This window comes from Eptesicus fuscus, chromosome 1 (genome assembly GCF_027574615.1).
Source record: "Eptesicus fuscus isolate TK198812 chromosome 1, DD_ASM_mEF_20220401, whole genome shotgun sequence".
Lineage (NCBI taxonomy): Eukaryota > Metazoa > Chordata > Mammalia > Chiroptera > Vespertilionidae > Eptesicus > Eptesicus fuscus.
Genome location: NC_072473.1, coordinates 4,134,318 through 4,152,725, shown reverse-complemented (window position 1 = coordinate 4,152,725; position 18,408 = coordinate 4,134,318). Strand labels below are relative to the sequence as shown.

General features: G+C 48.3%; 1 protein-coding gene across 4 annotated transcripts; it reads right to left on the bottom strand.

Moving 5' to 3' along the window:
- Positions 1-2,470: 2,470 nt before the first annotated feature.
- On the bottom strand, positions 2,471-18,403 carry MSL3 (MSL complex subunit 3). Of its 4 annotated transcripts, XM_054720362.1 has the most exons (13): positions 18,246-18,403; positions 16,916-16,998; positions 16,429-16,524; positions 15,990-16,087; positions 14,868-14,953; positions 14,209-14,331; positions 13,024-13,184; positions 11,885-12,043; positions 10,896-11,155; positions 9,942-10,051; positions 6,918-7,017; positions 6,453-6,537; positions 2,471-3,196 (listed from the first exon to the last, which is right to left on the bottom strand). In XM_054720362.1, the coding sequence occupies exons 1-13, from the start codon at positions 18,345-18,347 to the stop codon at positions 3,097-3,099; spliced, it is 1,563 nt and encodes a 520-aa protein (XP_054576337.1). In that variant the 5' UTR covers positions 18,348-18,403; the 3' UTR covers positions 2,471-3,096. The 4 variants fall into 4 exon arrangements, with proteins under 4 accessions (XP_054576337.1, XP_054576357.1, XP_054576348.1 ...); XM_054720382.1 differs by lacking the exons at positions 16,916-16,998; positions 18,246-18,403 and adding an exon at positions 17,823-17,911; XM_054720373.1 differs by lacking the exons at positions 14,868-14,953; positions 16,429-16,524; positions 16,916-16,998; positions 18,246-18,403 and having other exon boundaries at positions 15,990-16,056.
- Between the last annotated feature and the right edge of the window lie 5 nt (positions 18,404-18,408).

Genomic DNA, 18,408 nt, shown 5'->3' with positions numbered 1-18,408 from the left:
TTAACCTTTTATTGCTTTTCATCATAATGTGGTATGTACTTAGTCCCATGTCCCTTCATGCACAAGAATTTGGAAGTGTGAGGACCTAAGTCCACATTTGCTCACGAAGGAAACTGCGTGAAGGCAGCGCTGGATTTCCTGAACGTCAGGGGAGGTGCGAGCCCAGCGCAGTGCGGAAAGGAACGCTGGCCGGCCCTGGGCAGTGAGGCCTGAAAGAATACTGGGTCCAACAGCCTTTAAATTCTCAAAAATGGGCTTTCACGGTGTCTTTTTCTTGAGGCTTAGCCATAGCCAATACCTAGATCTCCGTTTTAACTGAGATGTAATTCACCCGCCATAAAATTCACCGTAAAATTGTGTAATTCAGTGGTTTTGAGTATAAGATTCTGATGCTCAAGGGACTGAAATATTATTTGCAATACACCTTTACAGGAAAACGTGAACGCAATGGGTGTGACGCTTAACGGAAGGCTTGGCAGTTTAGGAAAGTAACAGTTTAAAAATGGACAAAAGGAAGGTAACGTATAATTTTTATAAGGATGGGCTAGGCCAGTGGTCGGCAAACTCATTAGTTAACAGAGCCAAATATCAACAGGACAACGACTGAAATTTCTTTGGAGAGCCACATTTTTTCAACTTCAACTTCTAACGCCACTTCTTCAAAACAGACTCACCCAGGCCATGGTATTTTGTGGAAGAGCCACACTCCAGGGGCCAAAGAGCCGCATGTGGCTCGCGAGCCGCGGTTTGCCGACCACTGGTCTAGGCATTCAAATCATATGTTAACTGGCCAGTTATTTGAAAAATTATTAACCTTTTGCACTCGGATGTCGAGATTAAAATTCCTCTTTGAATGTATCAATAATTTGAAATATAAAAAAATCCAAATAAATAAGTTTGTATGAAAAGAAACTCCCGTTTTTTATTCTACTGCCGCGCTTTGTAAAATCTGGGGTATTTAAAAAATTAAATCCCGAGTAGAATAAAGGAATCGAGAAAAAAGCAAGCGAGTGCAAAGGGTTAATACACAATAAAGAGATAATGTTAAAAAAAAAAAGGGGGGGATGATATTTTCAACAGTTAAGTCAACCTAGCTGCAAATACTCAGCTTCAGAGAAGTTGTGCTTCGGAAATGCCTTTGGCGGAAGAAAATCCTTTTTCATTGTTAGAAAATGAATGAACTGTAACCTCGACATACATGATTGTACAGATGTTCCACGAGGCAGTCTGTGTTCATCTCATTGGAGATCCTTATGAGCAGATGCTCGTGAGGGGAACCGTTCCTTCCCGGGCCATGAAGAGTTACCGACTCCACTTCGGCACCGCTGTACACACACTGCCTAAAGCCAATGGACCTTTTATTGCTTTTCATCACGCGGTATGTACTTAGTGAACCCCAAAGCTACTCCCGATCAGATACGGAAACCCGAGTTACTTAGCAACAACGTGCACTAAGATGATGTCGACTCCGATTTAGAGGTTCTGATTCTCACTGGTCAGTATATGCAGAAGTTTCTTTGATGAAACCATTTACCAATTGGAAAAAAAAAAAATTCCGCCCTAACCGGTTTGGCTCAGTGGACAAAGCGTTGGCCTGCGGACTGAAGGGTCCCAGGTTCGATTCAGGTCAAGGGCATGCACCTTGGTTGCGGGCACATCCCCAGAAGGGAGTGTGCAGGAGGCGGTTGATCGATGTTTCTAACTCTCTCTCTCTCTCTCCCTTCCTCTCTGTAAAAAAAATCAATAAAATATATATTTAAAAAAAAATTCCCTGTGGCCCGGCCGGCATGGCTCAGTGGTTGAGCGTTGACCTATGCACCAGGAGGTCACGGTTTGATTCCTGGTCAGGGCATATGCCCGGGTTGTGGACTTGATCCCCAGGAGGGGGCGTGCAGGAGGCAGCCGATCAATGATTCGCTCTCATCATTGATGTTTTTCTCTCTCTTCCTCTCTGAAATCAATAATAATAATAAAAAAATCCCTGTGGCCCTTGTTCATTGCCAGTGAGTGGCCTTTGGAAATTAAGGACAATGGAGCTGAGTTACAAAACAAGGCGAGCGCTATCCTCACGGCTGGAATGGGACCGCATCCCTCCCATCGAGTTAGGGTTTTCTAAGACATCCTGGCGGGCGAGTGACTGAACTATCAGCCACTGGGTGTTGTGAGGCCCGGGAGAGACTGCGATGAGGATCAGAAGGGGGACGTGAGGGACCGGCAGCCGGTCGGGACGGCAGGGGATAAACGGGTTGACCCCCGAGCAGCCCGGACTGCAGCAACAAGACAGCCAAGAGCTGCCCCAACTTCCGGTGCCCGCCTGCCAGCCCTGCCGCCAAGCGACACGACATCCAAGGCGAGGAAACCGAGGCCGTTAACAAGGAACAAAGGCGAACAGAACAGAAGGGGAAGTTCAGAGCCGAGAAGTCACCTTCCTGCTCCTCGCAATGAAGAAAGAGGACAAGGCCAGACCGGAAACTCTCTCCTCGCTCTTCCCTTCCCAACCAGACGGGCGCGGCTTTATTTAGAACCTCCAAAATAACATCTCACAGAACGGGAACCGTCACATGACACAACCAGGCAGGGCCGGGACATCTCAAACAAGTCAGGCAACGCTCTCTTTAGATCACCGGGAATCAGCTTCTCCGGGAAAGGAGCTGGCCGGGCAGCAATTCCTTCTAAAATACGTGGGGACTACTCTGCGGTGTCCGAGCAAGACTCAGATTTGTTCGAGTTGCTCAGTGTCATCTAAGAATCCCAAGTTTGCAAAAACAATTTTGCTTAGTGCTAACGAAGAACTAAAAAAAAAAAAAAAAAGGTGGTTATTGCTAATAACGCCAATGCCTACGGAAACAGCCGGACCTGCGCACACCTCCCCGGACATCTCACTGGGGACACGGAATGCCCTCTCCTGCCGCCACAGGGGACGCGTGCAGTGGCTGCGGTCAGATGTCAGAGGCTGATCGGGCATCGAGAAAGTACTACGGAACAGAAATCACTACAGTATGGAATAACTCAAATAACTGGGCCCGCCTCTGCCAGTGCCCCCCGAGGGTGGGCATCGCCTCTCCCACCGGGGCTCCCCAGCTCTCCACTGGGGCGCTAGTACATCGCCCTGGGGTTCTTAGTGCTGTAGTGCGCCTCGCAGGCGGCGACATAGGCGGACTCTGGGAAGAAGTCGTCGTGGTACTCTGCTAAAAACCTGCAAGGAGAAAGGCAGGCCGTCAGACAAAGGCAAGTACCCCATGATCGCCCGCGTATGTGGAGGCTAATGAAGCAAATAAACGGATGAATGGAGCGGATCTGGAGACATGGAACAGAGTGCGCGATCTCGGGGGGAAGGCGGGGAAGGAGGGGTGGGTGGGAGGTGATCAACCAAAGGACTTGTGTGCATATACTAGTATGCATGGCCCATGGATGTAGACAATAGGGCAGCCTGGGGAGGAGGGGAAGGGGTGGGGGGCAGGCTGGAGGGGGTCAAAGGAGGAAAAAAAGGGACATATGTAATACTTCCAACAATAAAGATAAAATTAAAAAAAAAACCAACTGGAAAAAGAGTCCTAACCAGTGTGGCTCAGTGGATAGAGCGTCTGCCTGGGGACTGAAAGGTCCCAGGTTCGATTCCGGTCAAGGGCATGTACCTGGGTTGTGGGCACATCCCCAGTAGGGAGTGTGCAGGAGGCAGCTGATCGATGTTTCTCTCTCATCGATGTTTCTAACTCTCTCTCCCTCTCCCTTCCTCTCTGTAAAAAAATCAATAAAATATATTAAAAAAAACAAACAAACAAAACTGGAAAAAGAAGAAATGGCTCCAGTGATTACCAAAGGGCTTACATACTAGCAAGTGAAATCTTAACTTCTGACCACTCTCACATGTCACTCTTTTTTGGTGTGAGGAAGAAAAATTAATCTAATCTTGATTTCTGTACACTGCACTGATTACTCTCACTGCACATATGCAGCTTCTACGTTAATTACTACTTCAGCAGAGTCCTTTCACAGTCAAGTGTACACACAGAAACAGACCTACACCCCGCTAGGTGGCAGCCTTGATTATCTAAACACTTCCGTGCAAAAAGGCCTCAGTGACTATTTCTTCCTTTTCCTGTTTTAGAAACGAACTCTAAAAAAATAGATTATAAACTCAGCAAGTGTCACTTGAGAGCTTCACAAGGCTTTCAGGGGCCAAGTTACACCGGAACTGAATGGGACAGCGAGTACAGAGGACTTCGGGTCCTAATTTGTCACGCCGGAAGTGTTCCAGTTCCAGCTTACAGAACCAAAACATAAGCAAGGCTGACTTATGTCGGGCATGGATGTCTGACCAAGTCTGTAAGACACAGATGCCACTCTGAAGTCACATGCTTCGCCGTGGAGGGCTAAACCTCTGCAATACCTTCTTCAGTAAAAACCGAGCCAAAATTCATTCAGGAGTGGGCTTTTCCTTCTTTGACTGTATCCTTTTTACAGCAACTAATGAGTCCACTGATTCTCTAGCCCAGTGGTCGGCAAACTCATTAGTCAACAGAGCGGCAAACCGTGGCTCGCGAGCCACAGTTGGCCGACCACTGCTCTAGTTGATGCCTTTGGATACATTTTCAAAACCAATTACTATATTTATTTGTAAATCTTTTAAAATTACTTCCTAAAATCCCAATTTCTATTTTGTTTGGGGCATACTTCAAAATTAGCAGTCTTTGCTATGCTAACTTATAGCTATCTCTTCAGAGTTGGTTGGCATTAATTGCTTTCAGCTTACAAAAATATTGTTTTATCTTCACCCGAGGATATGTTTATTGATTTTTAGAGAGAGAGAGGGGGAGGGGGAGAGAGAAAATCAATGTGAGAAACATTCACCAGTTGCCTCCCGTACAATCCCCAACCGGGGATTGAACCTGAAACCTGGGTACGTGCCCTGACTAGGACTCGAACCCGCAACCTTTCCGAGTATGGGACAATGCTCCAACCGAGTCACCCAGCCAGGGCTCAGCTTACAACATCTTTATGCCAAAGGGAATTGTGGGTTTGTCTGACAGGGAGGCTGGAAGGGAAGAGGATAATTTTGAAACTTGTTTATAATAAAATGTTACCATGTCTATTTTCACTCATGGGTCCTTTATTCGAAATGGCTACTTGAAAGTATCTTTTAAAAACTCCAAGACCCAGTTCTCTGGCTGGAGTGCTCCCCACTCTGTGGTACCTGATTAGCTCTTGCAGGTTGGGGCAAGAGCTTCAAGAGAAGGAAGAAATAGGACAAGCTGGGTGAGCAGGATGCCGGCAGCCTTGACCGCCAAGGAGAGGAACTGGTCAACAGACATCTGGGTGGGGGAGCCAGAGAGCTGGGCCACAGCATGGTGGGGACGGGGGAGTAGAGGTGGAGTAAATGGTCCTATGATGTGCTAAAATGACTGGCTCTATCAGGTGAAGGAAATGCCTCTCTCTGCAGTCACAAAAGAGGATCACGCTACAAAATAACTAAGTCCAACACAACACTTGCAAAAAAGGAAATGCGCAATATCAATGTCCACAACAGTCATTTATCTTAACTTTAAACCCCCAAATCCAACCTGTCAATGCTAATATTAAAGTTAATGTACTTGCAATAAAGAAAAGTCTAATACTTAAGGTACTCCAGCATAAAAAATACAAAAACTAAGTTATCAATCTTAATCACTGTGGATGGAGTGTCCGACTGCGGACTGAGGGGTCCCGGGCTCGATTCCGGTCAAGGGCATGTACCTTGGTTGCGGGCACGTCCCCAGTGGGGGGTGTGCAGGAGGCAGCTGATCGATGTTTCTCTCATTGATGATTCTAACTCTCTATCCCTCTCCCTTCCTCTCTGTAAAAAAAATCAATAAAATATATTTAAAATAAATATATACATGTATATATATATATATATACACACACACATACATATATATATGTATATATACATATATATATATACACACATATATACATATATATGTATGTATGTATGTATGTATTTATTTCAGAGAGAAAGGGAGAGGGAAAGACAGAAACGTCAATGATGAGAATCATTTATCCGCTGCCTCCTGCACACCCCACACTGGGGATCGAGCCTGCATCCCAGGCATGTGTCCTGACCCGCCCGGAATCAAACCATGATTATAGGTCGATGCTCAACCACTGAGCCACACCGGCCGGGCAAAATCAACTTTCTTCTCACAAGGTTATCCACCTGGATTCTTCCAGTGACACCAAAAATTTTACCTCCATACAACGAGCACCCTTGATTTAGAAAGCAGATAAATTATGGACAAAGGAAATAGCTAGAAGCCCCCTCTATTACAATTACAGTTAGAACTAACGATACTTAGGGAATCCTGCTACTACTTAAGTATCAGAGCTGGCTTCCACATCTGCTGAAGAGACATTCAGAAAAGTCAGATAGAAGGCAGTCGAGGTAACTTTTGACAAAGTAAGAAAAATACCTCAGAAAGAGATCAAAGTGCTTCAGTAAAGCCTTCAAGTTCTTCTCAGAAAAGGCCATCTTTCCAAGGATTTCTGGAAGTTTCACTGCATTAAAAAGAGAAGCCAAACCATTTACCATGGGCAGACTCTGGCAACGGGTAGGACACACCCAAGGATCGTCTGGGTCTGTTTATCCCTATTTGATCTGAAACGAACACCTACATTATCACCCAAAACTAAGAACTCTGAGAGAACACAAAGGCACAGCAAGAGTACAAATATTACAAATATAATTTTTAGGGAGTGTAAGATTTATTAAGGGCCTTTTTTTTAAAGAGGTACCTTTCAGTAATTTTTCTTAGACCCCAAATTACCACAAGATGTACATAAGCTAACAAGTGTGTTAAAATCAAAGCAAAAAAAAAAAAAAGGGGGGGGATGTGGGGGAGGAGGAAGAAGAAGAAAGCGGGACCGGGATTTCTTACCAAACAATCTCAGCAAGTGTTGTGCCCCGTAAATGTACGAGGGAGGAGGCGGCTGGTCGCCTGGAGGGTAACTGTCGGGCACAAGTTTCCAGGAGAGGACCTGGGAAAGGCACAAATGGAACGCTTCGTGATTGCATCTTAACACTCCGTTACCAACAGTCTCAACATCCGGAGTCCCGGCAGAAATCCCCGCGCTTTGCCATTCTGTGCCCAATCACGTGTCACACCCCCACCCCCACGCTTGCCGGCCCGCTGGCACCTCAGGAGTTGCTCCACAGCTGGACCAGGAAAGGGAGGAAATAGTGACAACTTCCTGACAAGGTGGAAGTTCTGAAGGTAGCCTTCCGACTTGCCCATGGAGTTCTTTGTGGGCATGATCTCAGGACATAGGAGCATATAATGTGTTTTTACGCTGAAGAGGATCAAGCTACAAAATAATGAAGTTCAACACAACACTTGCAAAAAAAAAAAAATGCACAATATAAAATATTGTGTAGAATTATTATGTAAATACATAGGGAAAAATATCAAGAAGTATATACCGAAATGTTAATGTTCGTGTTTTTTTTAGTGGTGGAATTATGATATAGATATACATATATGTTTTCCATATAGATTATGTACTAGCACACATATTATAGTTTTCTACTATAATTTTTCAAAACCTTTTTGCCTTTTAAATCAATCACAGGAGGATCCAACTTCCTTGGCAACACAGGGAGATACTTCTAATCATCTGAAAATTATGATAATAAATTAGAGGGAAAAATATGTCACTATCAAAATAAATATCAGCTTATAAAAATAAATGAAACTGTGGAAGAGAAGACTTAAAATTAGATTAGGGAAATATTTGACTTCCTGATTTTCAACAGCTACTACCTATAAATTAGCTGTAACTACTTAGGTCATTTTGCGCTTTTCCTTTATTGGAAATCCTGCTGTATTCGCGAAGGAAGCAGTAAAAAAAGAGCCCAAAGATGTTTCGAGTAATATTTCTATTGTTCCAAAATCCCGGAATTGCTGCTGTTATATTCACTGTGGAAGCTAATCTGACCCTCTGAATTGAGTGAAAACAGACGCCAACCTTGAAAATACCTACAATCTGGCCCTTTACAGCAAGTTTGCTGACCCTCCATCACCAAATGTTCTCTGCCTGGTAGTCACCTGCCCCCAGCCGCCGGAAACAAGGAAATCCCGCCCCAGGTGACAGTCACAGAACAGCCTGCGGGCCTGAGACATCTCCTGAATCCTGGAGACACTCACTGCCTACATCAGTTAAGTGGCCTTAAAAATCGAGTTTTAGCCCTAGCTGGTTTGGCTCAGTGGATAGAGCGTCCGCCTGCGGACGGGAGGGTCCCAGGTTCAATTCCAGTCAAGGGCACATGCCTGGGTTGCAGGCTTGATCCCCAGCAGGGGGCGTGCAGGAGGCAGCCGATCATTGATTCTCTCTTATCACTGATGTTTCTGTCTCTCTCTCCCTCTCTCTTCCTCCCTGAAATGAATAAAATATATATATATATATATATATATATATATATATATTTTTTTTTTTTTTTTTAAAGAGAGAGTTTTAGAAAGAAGCTTCCCGGGGCTGGGTGGGTAGCAAGAGATCAACCAAAGAACCTGTATGCATAGATGCATAACCCATGGACACAGACAATTGGGTGGTGAAGGCCTGGGGCAGGGGGCAGGGGGGAGGGGTGGGCTAGAAAGGGGACGTATGTAATACTTCAACAATAAAGATTTAAAAAAATAAAATGAAGTTTCCCCATCTGTAAAACGGAAACCCAGTGCAAGGTAAGAATATGGGGTAATTTAGGTCAAGGGCCTGGCATAATGCGGACACACAGCATGCCCTCAAAGGGATGACTGTTAATGTTATGAAGGATGGATTTTGTATTTTTACATGGTTGGGGAAATAGCAAAAAAAAAAGAACAACGTCTCATCACATATGGAAATGACCTGATATTCAAATTTGTGTGCGATTCAAGTCTTACTGGACACAGCGCACTCATTCGTTCATACAGTGTCTATGGCCATTGTGGAGTTGGGCAGTCTTGTCAGACACTGTGTGGCCAAAGCTTAAAATATTTACTCTCTGGCCTTTTGCAGAGAAAGTGTTCTGATGTCTATTCTATAAAATGAAAATACAGGCCCTGGCCGGTTTGGCTCAGCAGATAGAGCGTCGGCCTGTGAACTCAAGGGTCCCCGGTTTGATTCCGGTCAAGGACATGTACCTTGGTTGCGGGCACATCCCCAGTGAGGGGTGTGCAGGAGGCAGCTGAGTGATGTTTCTCTCTCATCGATGTTTCTAACTCTCTATCCCTCTCCCTTCCTCTCTGTAAAAAAATTAATAAAATATATATTTTTAAAAAATTGCCCTGGCCAGTTTGGCTCAGTGGATAGAGCATCGGCCTGTGGACTGAAGGGTCTCAGGTTCGATTCTGGTCAAGGGCACATGCCTGGGTTGCAGGCTCGATCCCCAGTAGGGGGCGTGCAGGAGGCAGCTGATCAATGATTCTCTCATCATTGATGCTTCTCTCTCTCTCCCCCTCTTCCTTCCTCTCTGAAATCAATAAAGAAATATATTTTTAAAAAACAAACAAAAAAATCAATATATAAAAAAAACCCTGAAAATACAGGAGGTGCTCGGATCACATCATTTCGTTACAATGTTGATGAGATGCCAGGAATTGAACTTGTTTATATCCATTGGCCGGTGGTAAAACTGGTTTCACTGTATGTTGTTTTGCTTCAAGTCCAAGCACCTGTCCTTGACGCCAAGTGAGGACTTAGTGTACTCATGTTTCAGCCCTATCAGTTTCTTAAGATAAAAGATACATGTAAGTGCAACAACGTTCTCATTTTCGAAACCCAAGAACACATTGTTACACATCACCCGAAGGGTCCTGTTCATGGCCGCAGCAACAGGGGCTTCTGAGGAAACCCCGTTTCCTGCCGCAGGGCTTAAGCAACCACCAAAGGCTCGCCGGGGCGAGCAGCAGACACGCGCTCTCTACCTCATTGATCTCATTGGTTCTTCTGCCTTCGAAGCTGGCGAACACCGCGCTGCCTTCCTTGCTGGGCGTCACAGGGACAGGCGAGGAGGATCTGCTATGCACCGGTGTTTCTTCGGAAGGAACAGATGTCAGTTATTCACTCAGCAATCACATGGCTGGGAGGAGAAAGTGCTGGAAGACATGACCCAGCAGAGGACTTCCCCATCTCTAGCAATAAGACCCTCCTATTATAAGACAGCACCTAGAATATTCTTTGGCCAAAAAAAAGGACTCAACTATTAATAGAAGCTATAGCACGATGAACCTGGAAAACTTCATGCTGAGTCGCAGGCAAGAGGCCACATATTGTATGATTCAATTGGTAGCCATTCATGCCCAGTGGCAAACCCATAGGGGCTGCAAGCAAGTGGTGGGCGCCCAGCATCAGGGGAGGGAATGGGGAGTGACTGATCACTGACTTGTGACCCAGAGCGAATCCAGGCGCACCAAGCATCCAGCCACAGCAAGCATGGCAAACTCGCGGCCCGCAGGCCTCATTTAAATAGACGAGGCATGCCCTGACTGGTGTGGCTCAGTGGATAGAGAGTTCGGTCTGTGGACTGAAGAGTCCCAGGTTCGATTCCAATCAAGGGCATGTACCTTGGGTGCATGCACATCCCCAGTGGGGGGTGTGCAGGAGGCAGCTGATGGATGTTTCTCTCTCATCGATGTTTCTAACTCTCTATCCCTCTCCCTTCCTCTCTGTAAAAAATCAATAAAATATATTTAAAATAAATAAATAAATAAATAAGCGAGGCATGCGGCCCGCCAGCTGCAAGTCTGACATGCTGGAGCTACCGAGCTGGAGCCGAGCGGGCTGGTGTCTCTGCCAGCTGCTCCCGGGCTGTGGGAAAGGCCTCCCCATCCTCAGCCAGCCTCCCGCTGGCCGGACCCGGTGCCCAGGAAGGGACCTACTCTTCTCCAGGTGCAGGAACAGCTTGGGCATGCTGGCGGACGCGTCCTGCTGCCGGCGCTTGGGCTGCGGCGAGGCGCTGCTCTCGGACAGCCGGTCGCTGTTGGCCGAGTGGCGCGTGGAGCGCCGCAGGGACTGCAGGGCTTCGGGCTCCGCTTTGCGCCGCTTGGGGGTGGCCAGTTCCCCGGCCGCCGGGCTCTCCGTGGACTGCGGGGTGGACGGGTTCAACAAAGGCGGGCTTGGCGAGAGCTCCTCCTGGCTCCTGCGGGAGAGAGGGCGCGGTGTCGTGGGCCCCGGCGCGGGGGCACCTTTGCAGGACCTCACAGCGCCCCGGGGACACTGGGACCTGGAGGTTCGGGGTAGGGCCTGGGGACACCGGCGCAGGTCCCCAGGGAGTTGTTGGGGGCCTCTGCCCTGCGGGGACAGCAACAGGAGAGGAAGCCAGGCTGAGAAGAGACACCACGAGGCGGCGAGAGAACCAGGAGGCAGGAGCCGCGAAGGGAGGAGAGGAGGAAGGGAAAGGTGGCAAGGGGAAGCTGGGAGTGTCCTGGGGCAAAGGCAGGGGGGTGAGCAGGCAGGAGGGGATGCACGAGTGGCCATCACGAGACAGACCGCGCAGGAGAGGCACGAGGGAGACGCAGCTTGTGCGGATGGGACAGACGTGTGGTCGGGGACTTCTGTGTCCCTCCAGGAAGAGAGATGTGGGCGTGCTTGGTCAGCGAACGCGGTGCCACAGCCCCGCAGAAGGCCAGGAACCTTGACTTGAAGGCCACAAGCCTCCTCCCTGAACAGTGTCTGCTCCAGGGAGCGGGAGCGAGGCTCAGAAGGCACCTCCCCGAGTCCCACACCCAGCAAGCGAGGGAGCTACGTTGATACCCACATCCCCCGCGCCCACCCCCCCACCCCCCAAGCCTGCTCTCCTCACTCCGCTGCTCTTGGGGAGGGGGAGAGCCGCTCAAAATCCAACCCAGGTCTCCATGCTGGGACTTACCTACTGCTGCTAGTGGCACTTTCCTTAATGGGAAGAAAAAATTTGGACGAAGTCACCTTTTTGTACTGAACTTGTTCGTACGGATACAGCAAAAGCAATGGGAGAGTATAATCAAAGGTTATCCTTAATCCATCCACCATCTCCTTGCAAAGGTCAACGCTGGAAGGATTGAAAAGCAGCGATCAGAGACGCGAGACACGGAACTTGCCAAAATGTCACCCCGAGGCTGTCCATTCGGAAGAAGGCCGAGTTTTAAACACGGTATACCCCACCCACACACCTGAAGAACAAAATGCATCCGGAGATGCCACCAGCAACCAAGGATTCAGCGGGAACACTGGCTTGTGATATCAAGCGCGGGGAGTCTGGCGTGATTTGAACCCCCGACACTGACCACACGCATGCGCTCAGGGGCCCCCAAGGAGCCCAAGCAGCTTGTGCTGCAGAAGGTGGACAGACCCCCATTACTGCGGGCGGAAGGGGCGGGACCCACGAAGGCCTCACACCTGTTTGAACTCGAACACTCTACGTGTCCGACCCGACTCCATCCGGCTGAGACGCGGGCACTGAGGCCAACCAAGGGGACGGTTCCTCAGGCCAGAATAAAGGCATGTTTGTAAACAAGCTTGGATCAGATCCTCACTGCCATGCTGGTGCTTCAACCGTTACCTCCCTAACTTAGATCACTGAACAAACTGGTCTTGGCGTTGCATCCAGGCCAGATGCAGTTATTGAACATTAAAAAAAAAAACACATTTTGCCGAGACCGGTTTGGCTCAGTGGATAGAGCGTCGGCCTGTGGACTGAAGGGTCCCGGGTTCGATTCCGGTCAAGGGCATGTACATTGGTTGCGGGCACATCCCCGGTGGGGAGTGTGCAGGAGGCAGCTGGTCGATGTTTCTCTCTCATCGATGTTTCTGACTCTCTATCCTCTCCCTTCCTCTGTAAAAAATCAATAAAATATATTAAAAAAATATTTAAAAAACAAACACATTTTGATATTAAATTGCATATTAAGTGACATAGTAAACGAATTCATAATGCTGAAATGGAGACAGTGTTACCTCTTCTAAATAAAAGTCACTTCTCTGCTACACACACAGAGACCCATCCGATGCCAACCCCCGTCCCCCACTCACTTCTTTTCTGCTGGGATGTAATTCACATTCATGCTGGCATGGGACATAGCGTGATGGTGCCGGGGCCGCTCATTGGCGGAAAAGGCGGCGTTGATAGCGAAATGCTTCACGTAGGATTCCAAGATCGTGATGATGTTGGTCTGGCACGGGAGTTTCACTAACTGTCAACAGAAACGGACACACAGCTGCTGCACACATCCCACCGGATCGGCCACCTACTCCAGCCAACGGAGGTCTTTCTACATCGCTTTCCAAACTCAAAAAGCAAGCCTACTCTGTGGGAAAAGAATCTTTTAAATAAACACACTTTGAAGCTCTTTGATGGGTTTCTGTGTACCGATCGCATCACCATGTACATCACAGCATTAATTTTTTAAATGAACGCGAGCAGTGAGTCTTATGTTAGTGATCCATTCGAACCACCTGGGGGGCCTCGCAGGCTAGTTTCACTGCCCCCCCCCCCCCACCACAACAGAGCCCACGTCCTCTTACCCTCTGGGTGGAAGTGCAGGCAGCAGGTCTTTGCAAAGCTCCCTAGAGCAGTGGTCGGCAAACTCATTAGTCCACAGAGCCAAATATCAACAGGACAACGATTGAAATTTCTTTTGAGAGCCGAATTTTTTAAACTTAAACTATAGAGGTAGGTACATTGTTATTAACTTAATTATTAAGGTACTCCTAAGCTGGCCTTTGCTCAAAACTCAAGGGGCGCCGAAACCGGTTTGGCTCCGTGGATAGAGCGTCGGCCTGCGGACTAAAGGTCCCAGGTTCGATTCCGGTCAAGGGCATGTACCTTGGTTGCGGGCACATCCCCAGGAGGGAGCTGTGCAGGAGGCAGCTGGTCGGTGTTTCTCTCTCATCAATGTTTCTAGCTCTCTATCCCTCTCCCTTCCTCTCTGTAAAAAAATCAATAATATATAAAAAACAAACACAAAAACAACTCAAGGGGCCAAAGAGCCGCATGTGGCTCGCGAGCCGCAGTTTGCCGATCACTGCCCTAGAGGGTTCTACGGGGCAGCCTGGGTGGGAAAGACCGTGTCCACTTGAATGCAATCAGCAGCAGGGCGCTACTGTCAGATAACCGTGAAACCTGACTCGGTATCCCACTTAACACGGAGGTTTCATCGCCCCAAGGTTCGCAAGGACTGGGCTCTGGGAGCAGGTTCTGGGAGACCCCACACGTACCCGCTTCCTCCTGTTGATGTAGTAGCAATCGTCCTCCAGCTTCTTCTTTAGAACGTCGGGGATGTCTATAGTTATTGCTCTCTCTTCCATCGCCCTCTTCCTGCGCGACTCCAGTCCGACCTTCTGCGACATGAAAATTGCGTAGTTTTAACCGCCTTAAAACAGCAGGGGAGTCCATAGCCAGAGGACGAACACTTGCAAGCCTCGATGGTACAAAGCCAGTTAATCCTCCACATTTCCCCCGGTAATGATACGTGTTCTGCTGACAAGCGCATTCAAGGCCACGCTCATTCGCTTTAGGACACTAACCGCATTGCAAATGCTTGCTTTCTTCCCCATTTCATTTCACAGGTAGGACTGAAGGCAGGCAGGAGATGCTAAGCTGACACATAGCATTTACAAGCAGTCACCATTGTCAAAACCAAGTTCACAATGTCACTGCAAAGTAAGAGGTCACCATGACTCGTGCCAATACTTTCTGGCTGTAAGGAGCCACTGAGGGGGCCAGACGGTGACTATAGACGAGAGTTACTTTTCATTAAACAGGAAGTGCAGCTTTATAAGAGTTGGTTCAAAATGTATTTTTACGCAATGATTCGCGACTGGAGAGTTCTACCACTAAAATCAATACCAAAGAGTTTTCACAATGAAACCTTTACCACTTCCGTCTTTTCTTCAATGTCACTTTCTTCACTTATTGCGCCATCCTTGTCTTCACTGCTGTCACCAGAGGAAGTGCTTACAGCTAGGTGAGACACAAACACCAAGCAACCCTGGGTTAGCCAATTCCCAGCTCTTCCAGTTCCTCAGGGCGGGGTGTGGCCTACTGCCGGTATCCACCAGCTGCAGTCCTACATACGTTTTAAACGCCGAACGCACATATCGTACCTTTCAGAATGGAAATTTATTTTGAAAAACAGAACACCGATTTCAATGAACGTAAAACACACCCAAGAAAATGATCTGAGCCCTAGCCGGTTTGGCTCAGTGGAGAGTGTCAGCCTGCGGTGGACTGAAGGGTCCCAGGTTCGATTGCGGAGCAGGGCATAATGCCCAGGCTGCGGCTCAATCCCCAGTAGGGGGCGTGCAGGAGGCAGGCAATCCATGATTCTCTCTCATCATGGATGTTTCTATCTCTCTCTCTCCCTCTCCCTTCCTCTCTGACATCAATAAAAATATATTTTAAAAAAAGAAAAAGAAATAAAGGCAATGATCTGAAAGTGTTTAGTCATCTAGGATCCCATGGTTATCTGCTGTGGAAAGTGAGGCTCAGGCCCAGGAGGTACCATAGGAATGGACTCCTGAGGAATGAGTATAGACACTGGCCGAGAAGGCAGCGATCGGAAGCATGTCTGATGAGGACGAATTATGATTTTATCGACTGCTAACTTACTTGTCAAAATCGAAAGGGGCAAATATCATATGTAATGAGCTAAAAACCTTTCCCTGTGTAATTTCAATGATCCCTCCCCCCTCAGTCCTGCAGTAGGTATAAAAGAACTAGGTAAAAGTTCTTTTATTATTACTTTTTAAATAAATTTTTATTGACTTCAGAGAGGAAGGGAGAGGGAGAGGGGAGAGAGAGAAAAATCAATGAAGAGAGAGAATCATGGATTGGCTGCCTCCTGCACGCCCCCTACAGGGGATGGAGCCTGCAACCCGGGCATGTGCCCTGACCGGTGACCAGGATCCTGGTTCATAGGTCGGCGCTCAACCACTGAGCCATGCTGGCTGGGAGGCAAAAGTTCATTTAACCAGAGAAAATAACTCAGGCCACTCACAGTTCTCATCGCTTTTATCTTTTTCTTCAACGGGGAGGCTTTTTAAGACAGAATCAACACCAGGCAATCGGCAGCGCTTTTTCTTCCTTCCTGTGCTTCTGGAAAACAGAAAAACACACGAATGAAATAAATTTGGATGTTGACTGATAAGGGTCTCGAGGTAAAAAAGCAAGAGAGAACAACCAAGATTCTTAAGCATCTGACAAATAATTCAGCTTTAGAACATAAATGGTGATCTCCACTTCAGATTATGATACTACTACATAGACAACATCCGCTTGGAAAACACAGCAGTTACTTACAACAGACACTCTTCGCTGACACATTTTTAATAAGTCAAATTGCATAATAAACCACGCTTGTCATATGTTTACTTTTATATCCTACAAATTCTACACATTAAGAGAAAACCCATTTGTCAGGATTGTTGAATTCTCACAGGCGAGCTACAGCTTTTCTTGCCAATTTTCGCTGTAATCTCCTATTTTCGTCGGTATCCCGGAGGACATGATCTTCAGCTGCCCACCTATCCCAGCTACAAAACAAACAAAAAAGGATATGAAATTCAGTATGTTAATTCGCTATAAAACAAGTGCCAAAAGCACCTCGCAGGAACGAAGTGTCCCAGAATGACTTACATTTTGAAAAACTATTTAAATATTTTAAAATCACAAAAAAATGCAAACAAACTGAAAAAGGAACTCATTTAGACATAGAAGCAACTGGGGCTCCCCGAATTACCCACAGAGAACTCAAATAGAACCAACTTAAAAGTGATCATTCTTCTGCATAGGCAAAGTTTGACTTAAAAAAGCAAAAATAGGACATGAAACTTTTCTACAAGTGTTTCTAAAACTTAACAAAACCCAACGTTCCTGTGCTGCAAAGATGATCAATTTCCAGTCAGGTCTAACAAATACACTCACCTTCTGTTCCAACCATTAAAATGGATTAGATATTCTGGGATCTTTCTGCCTTTTTCGTCTTTCCCAACAATAACATCCACAATCTGAAACCAGAAAATATTGTCCACAAATGACTGAATATACAGAACACTGGAAGCTAGATCAGGAAAACTAGATCATAGACCTTTTTTGAAAAGAAAAGGAAGTATTCGCTCCTTTTTTAGACCGCGAGCTGTGCTGAAACATTTTTCCTTTCAATTCCATTTTTTTCCTGACTGGATGCCTCAAAAAAGGAAACATCCCTCCAACCTCCCCGTGATTGGTCTCTGAGTGCGGGACTGGGTGCATCTTTTAAAGCCATTGGCCAGCCAACTTGTCAGTAAAGAAGAGTCCTGGCCAGACAGGAGAGCTGCAGCCCTGAGGCCTCTGGGAGTTGTAGTCTCTCCAGCTCCACTGTGTCCCGAGCCCCAGCCCTTCCAGCGGTGTCCCCAGAGGGAACATCTGGGGCAAATGATGGGGCGTGTCACCCCGGGGGATACTCATGGCGGGGAGGGAGGAGGGAAATCAGAGACAAGGGTTGCCGGGGCGGAACCCTAAAATATAACTCACAGAACCCGGGGTCCTTGGTAAGTCCCCCAATGGGCAGCGCTGCTCGGACGCACCAGGGACCCCGGGCCAAACCCACCACCAGACTGCGATGCCCACTCCCTCTCGCCATCCAGACCTGAGGGGCTACAAATGTGACTCAGACCCCCGCGAGCCCCCTGATGGGCAGGGGGTGCGCCTTGGAGATGGAAAACATAAAGGCCCTAAAGGAAGATAACACTGGGTCACCCTAGCCCTTGGACCCTACGGGAGGGTCCCAAGCACGACTGTGGCCCCAGGACAATGACGTCGCGAGCCGATAGGCGGCGCTGTGGATTAGGACCTGGGTCGGTCGGTCACGGTGTCACACGGGAGCCCACGAGGCGCTCCGCGCAGGACGAAGGGACTTAAGGCGCCATTCCGTGAGCGGTTTCCTGGACACGCAGCCCACGCTACGGTCACGTGCACACCGCGACTCACGGCGAAAACCTCGCGACACCTCAGACGCGAGCTTTCGGGCCGCGCGTGCGCAGTCCCGTACGCCGGCCGGAAGCGGAAGCACTCCTGCCCCGAGTCCCCAGCGCGGCGCCCGCGAACGCCCCCTGCCTTCCGCGCGGCGCGGCGCAGGCCCAGGTGTCACAGGCAGGGAGCACCCAGGCCCGGCCGCTTCCCCTTCTCCCCGCCGCCATCCGCACCCGCACCCACACCCGCATTCCGTCCCGGGGTCCCCGACCCGCGCCTCCTCCCTGTCCCTCCGCGGCGGCACCTTGGCATCGTACAGCACTCGCGCCTTGGTGGGGTCAGGCTCGAAGCACAGGACTTTCTCCCCTGAGTGGAATTTAAATTTCATGCCCTCGCTCGCGCTCATTTGCTCATCGTGGCGGAGGGCGAGGCTCCGGGGCGGGCGGAGCGCGCGCGGTGGGGGACAA

Excerpts from the sequence above, each read along its gene's own strand:
- MSL3 (XM_054720362.1), bottom strand. The coding sequence starts at position 18,347 with ATGAGCGCGAGCGAGGGCATGAAATTTAAATTCCACTCAGGGGAGAAA. Across the intron at positions 12,044-13,023 it reads TACATCCCAGCAGAAAAGAA|CGTTGACCTTTGCAAGGAGA; the intron begins GTGAGTGGGGGA and ends CAATCCTTCCAG. Across the intron at positions 6,538-6,917 it reads ACACTTGCTGAGATTGTTTG|TGAAACTTCCAGAAATCCTT; the intron begins GTAAGAAATCCC and ends TTTTTAATGCAG.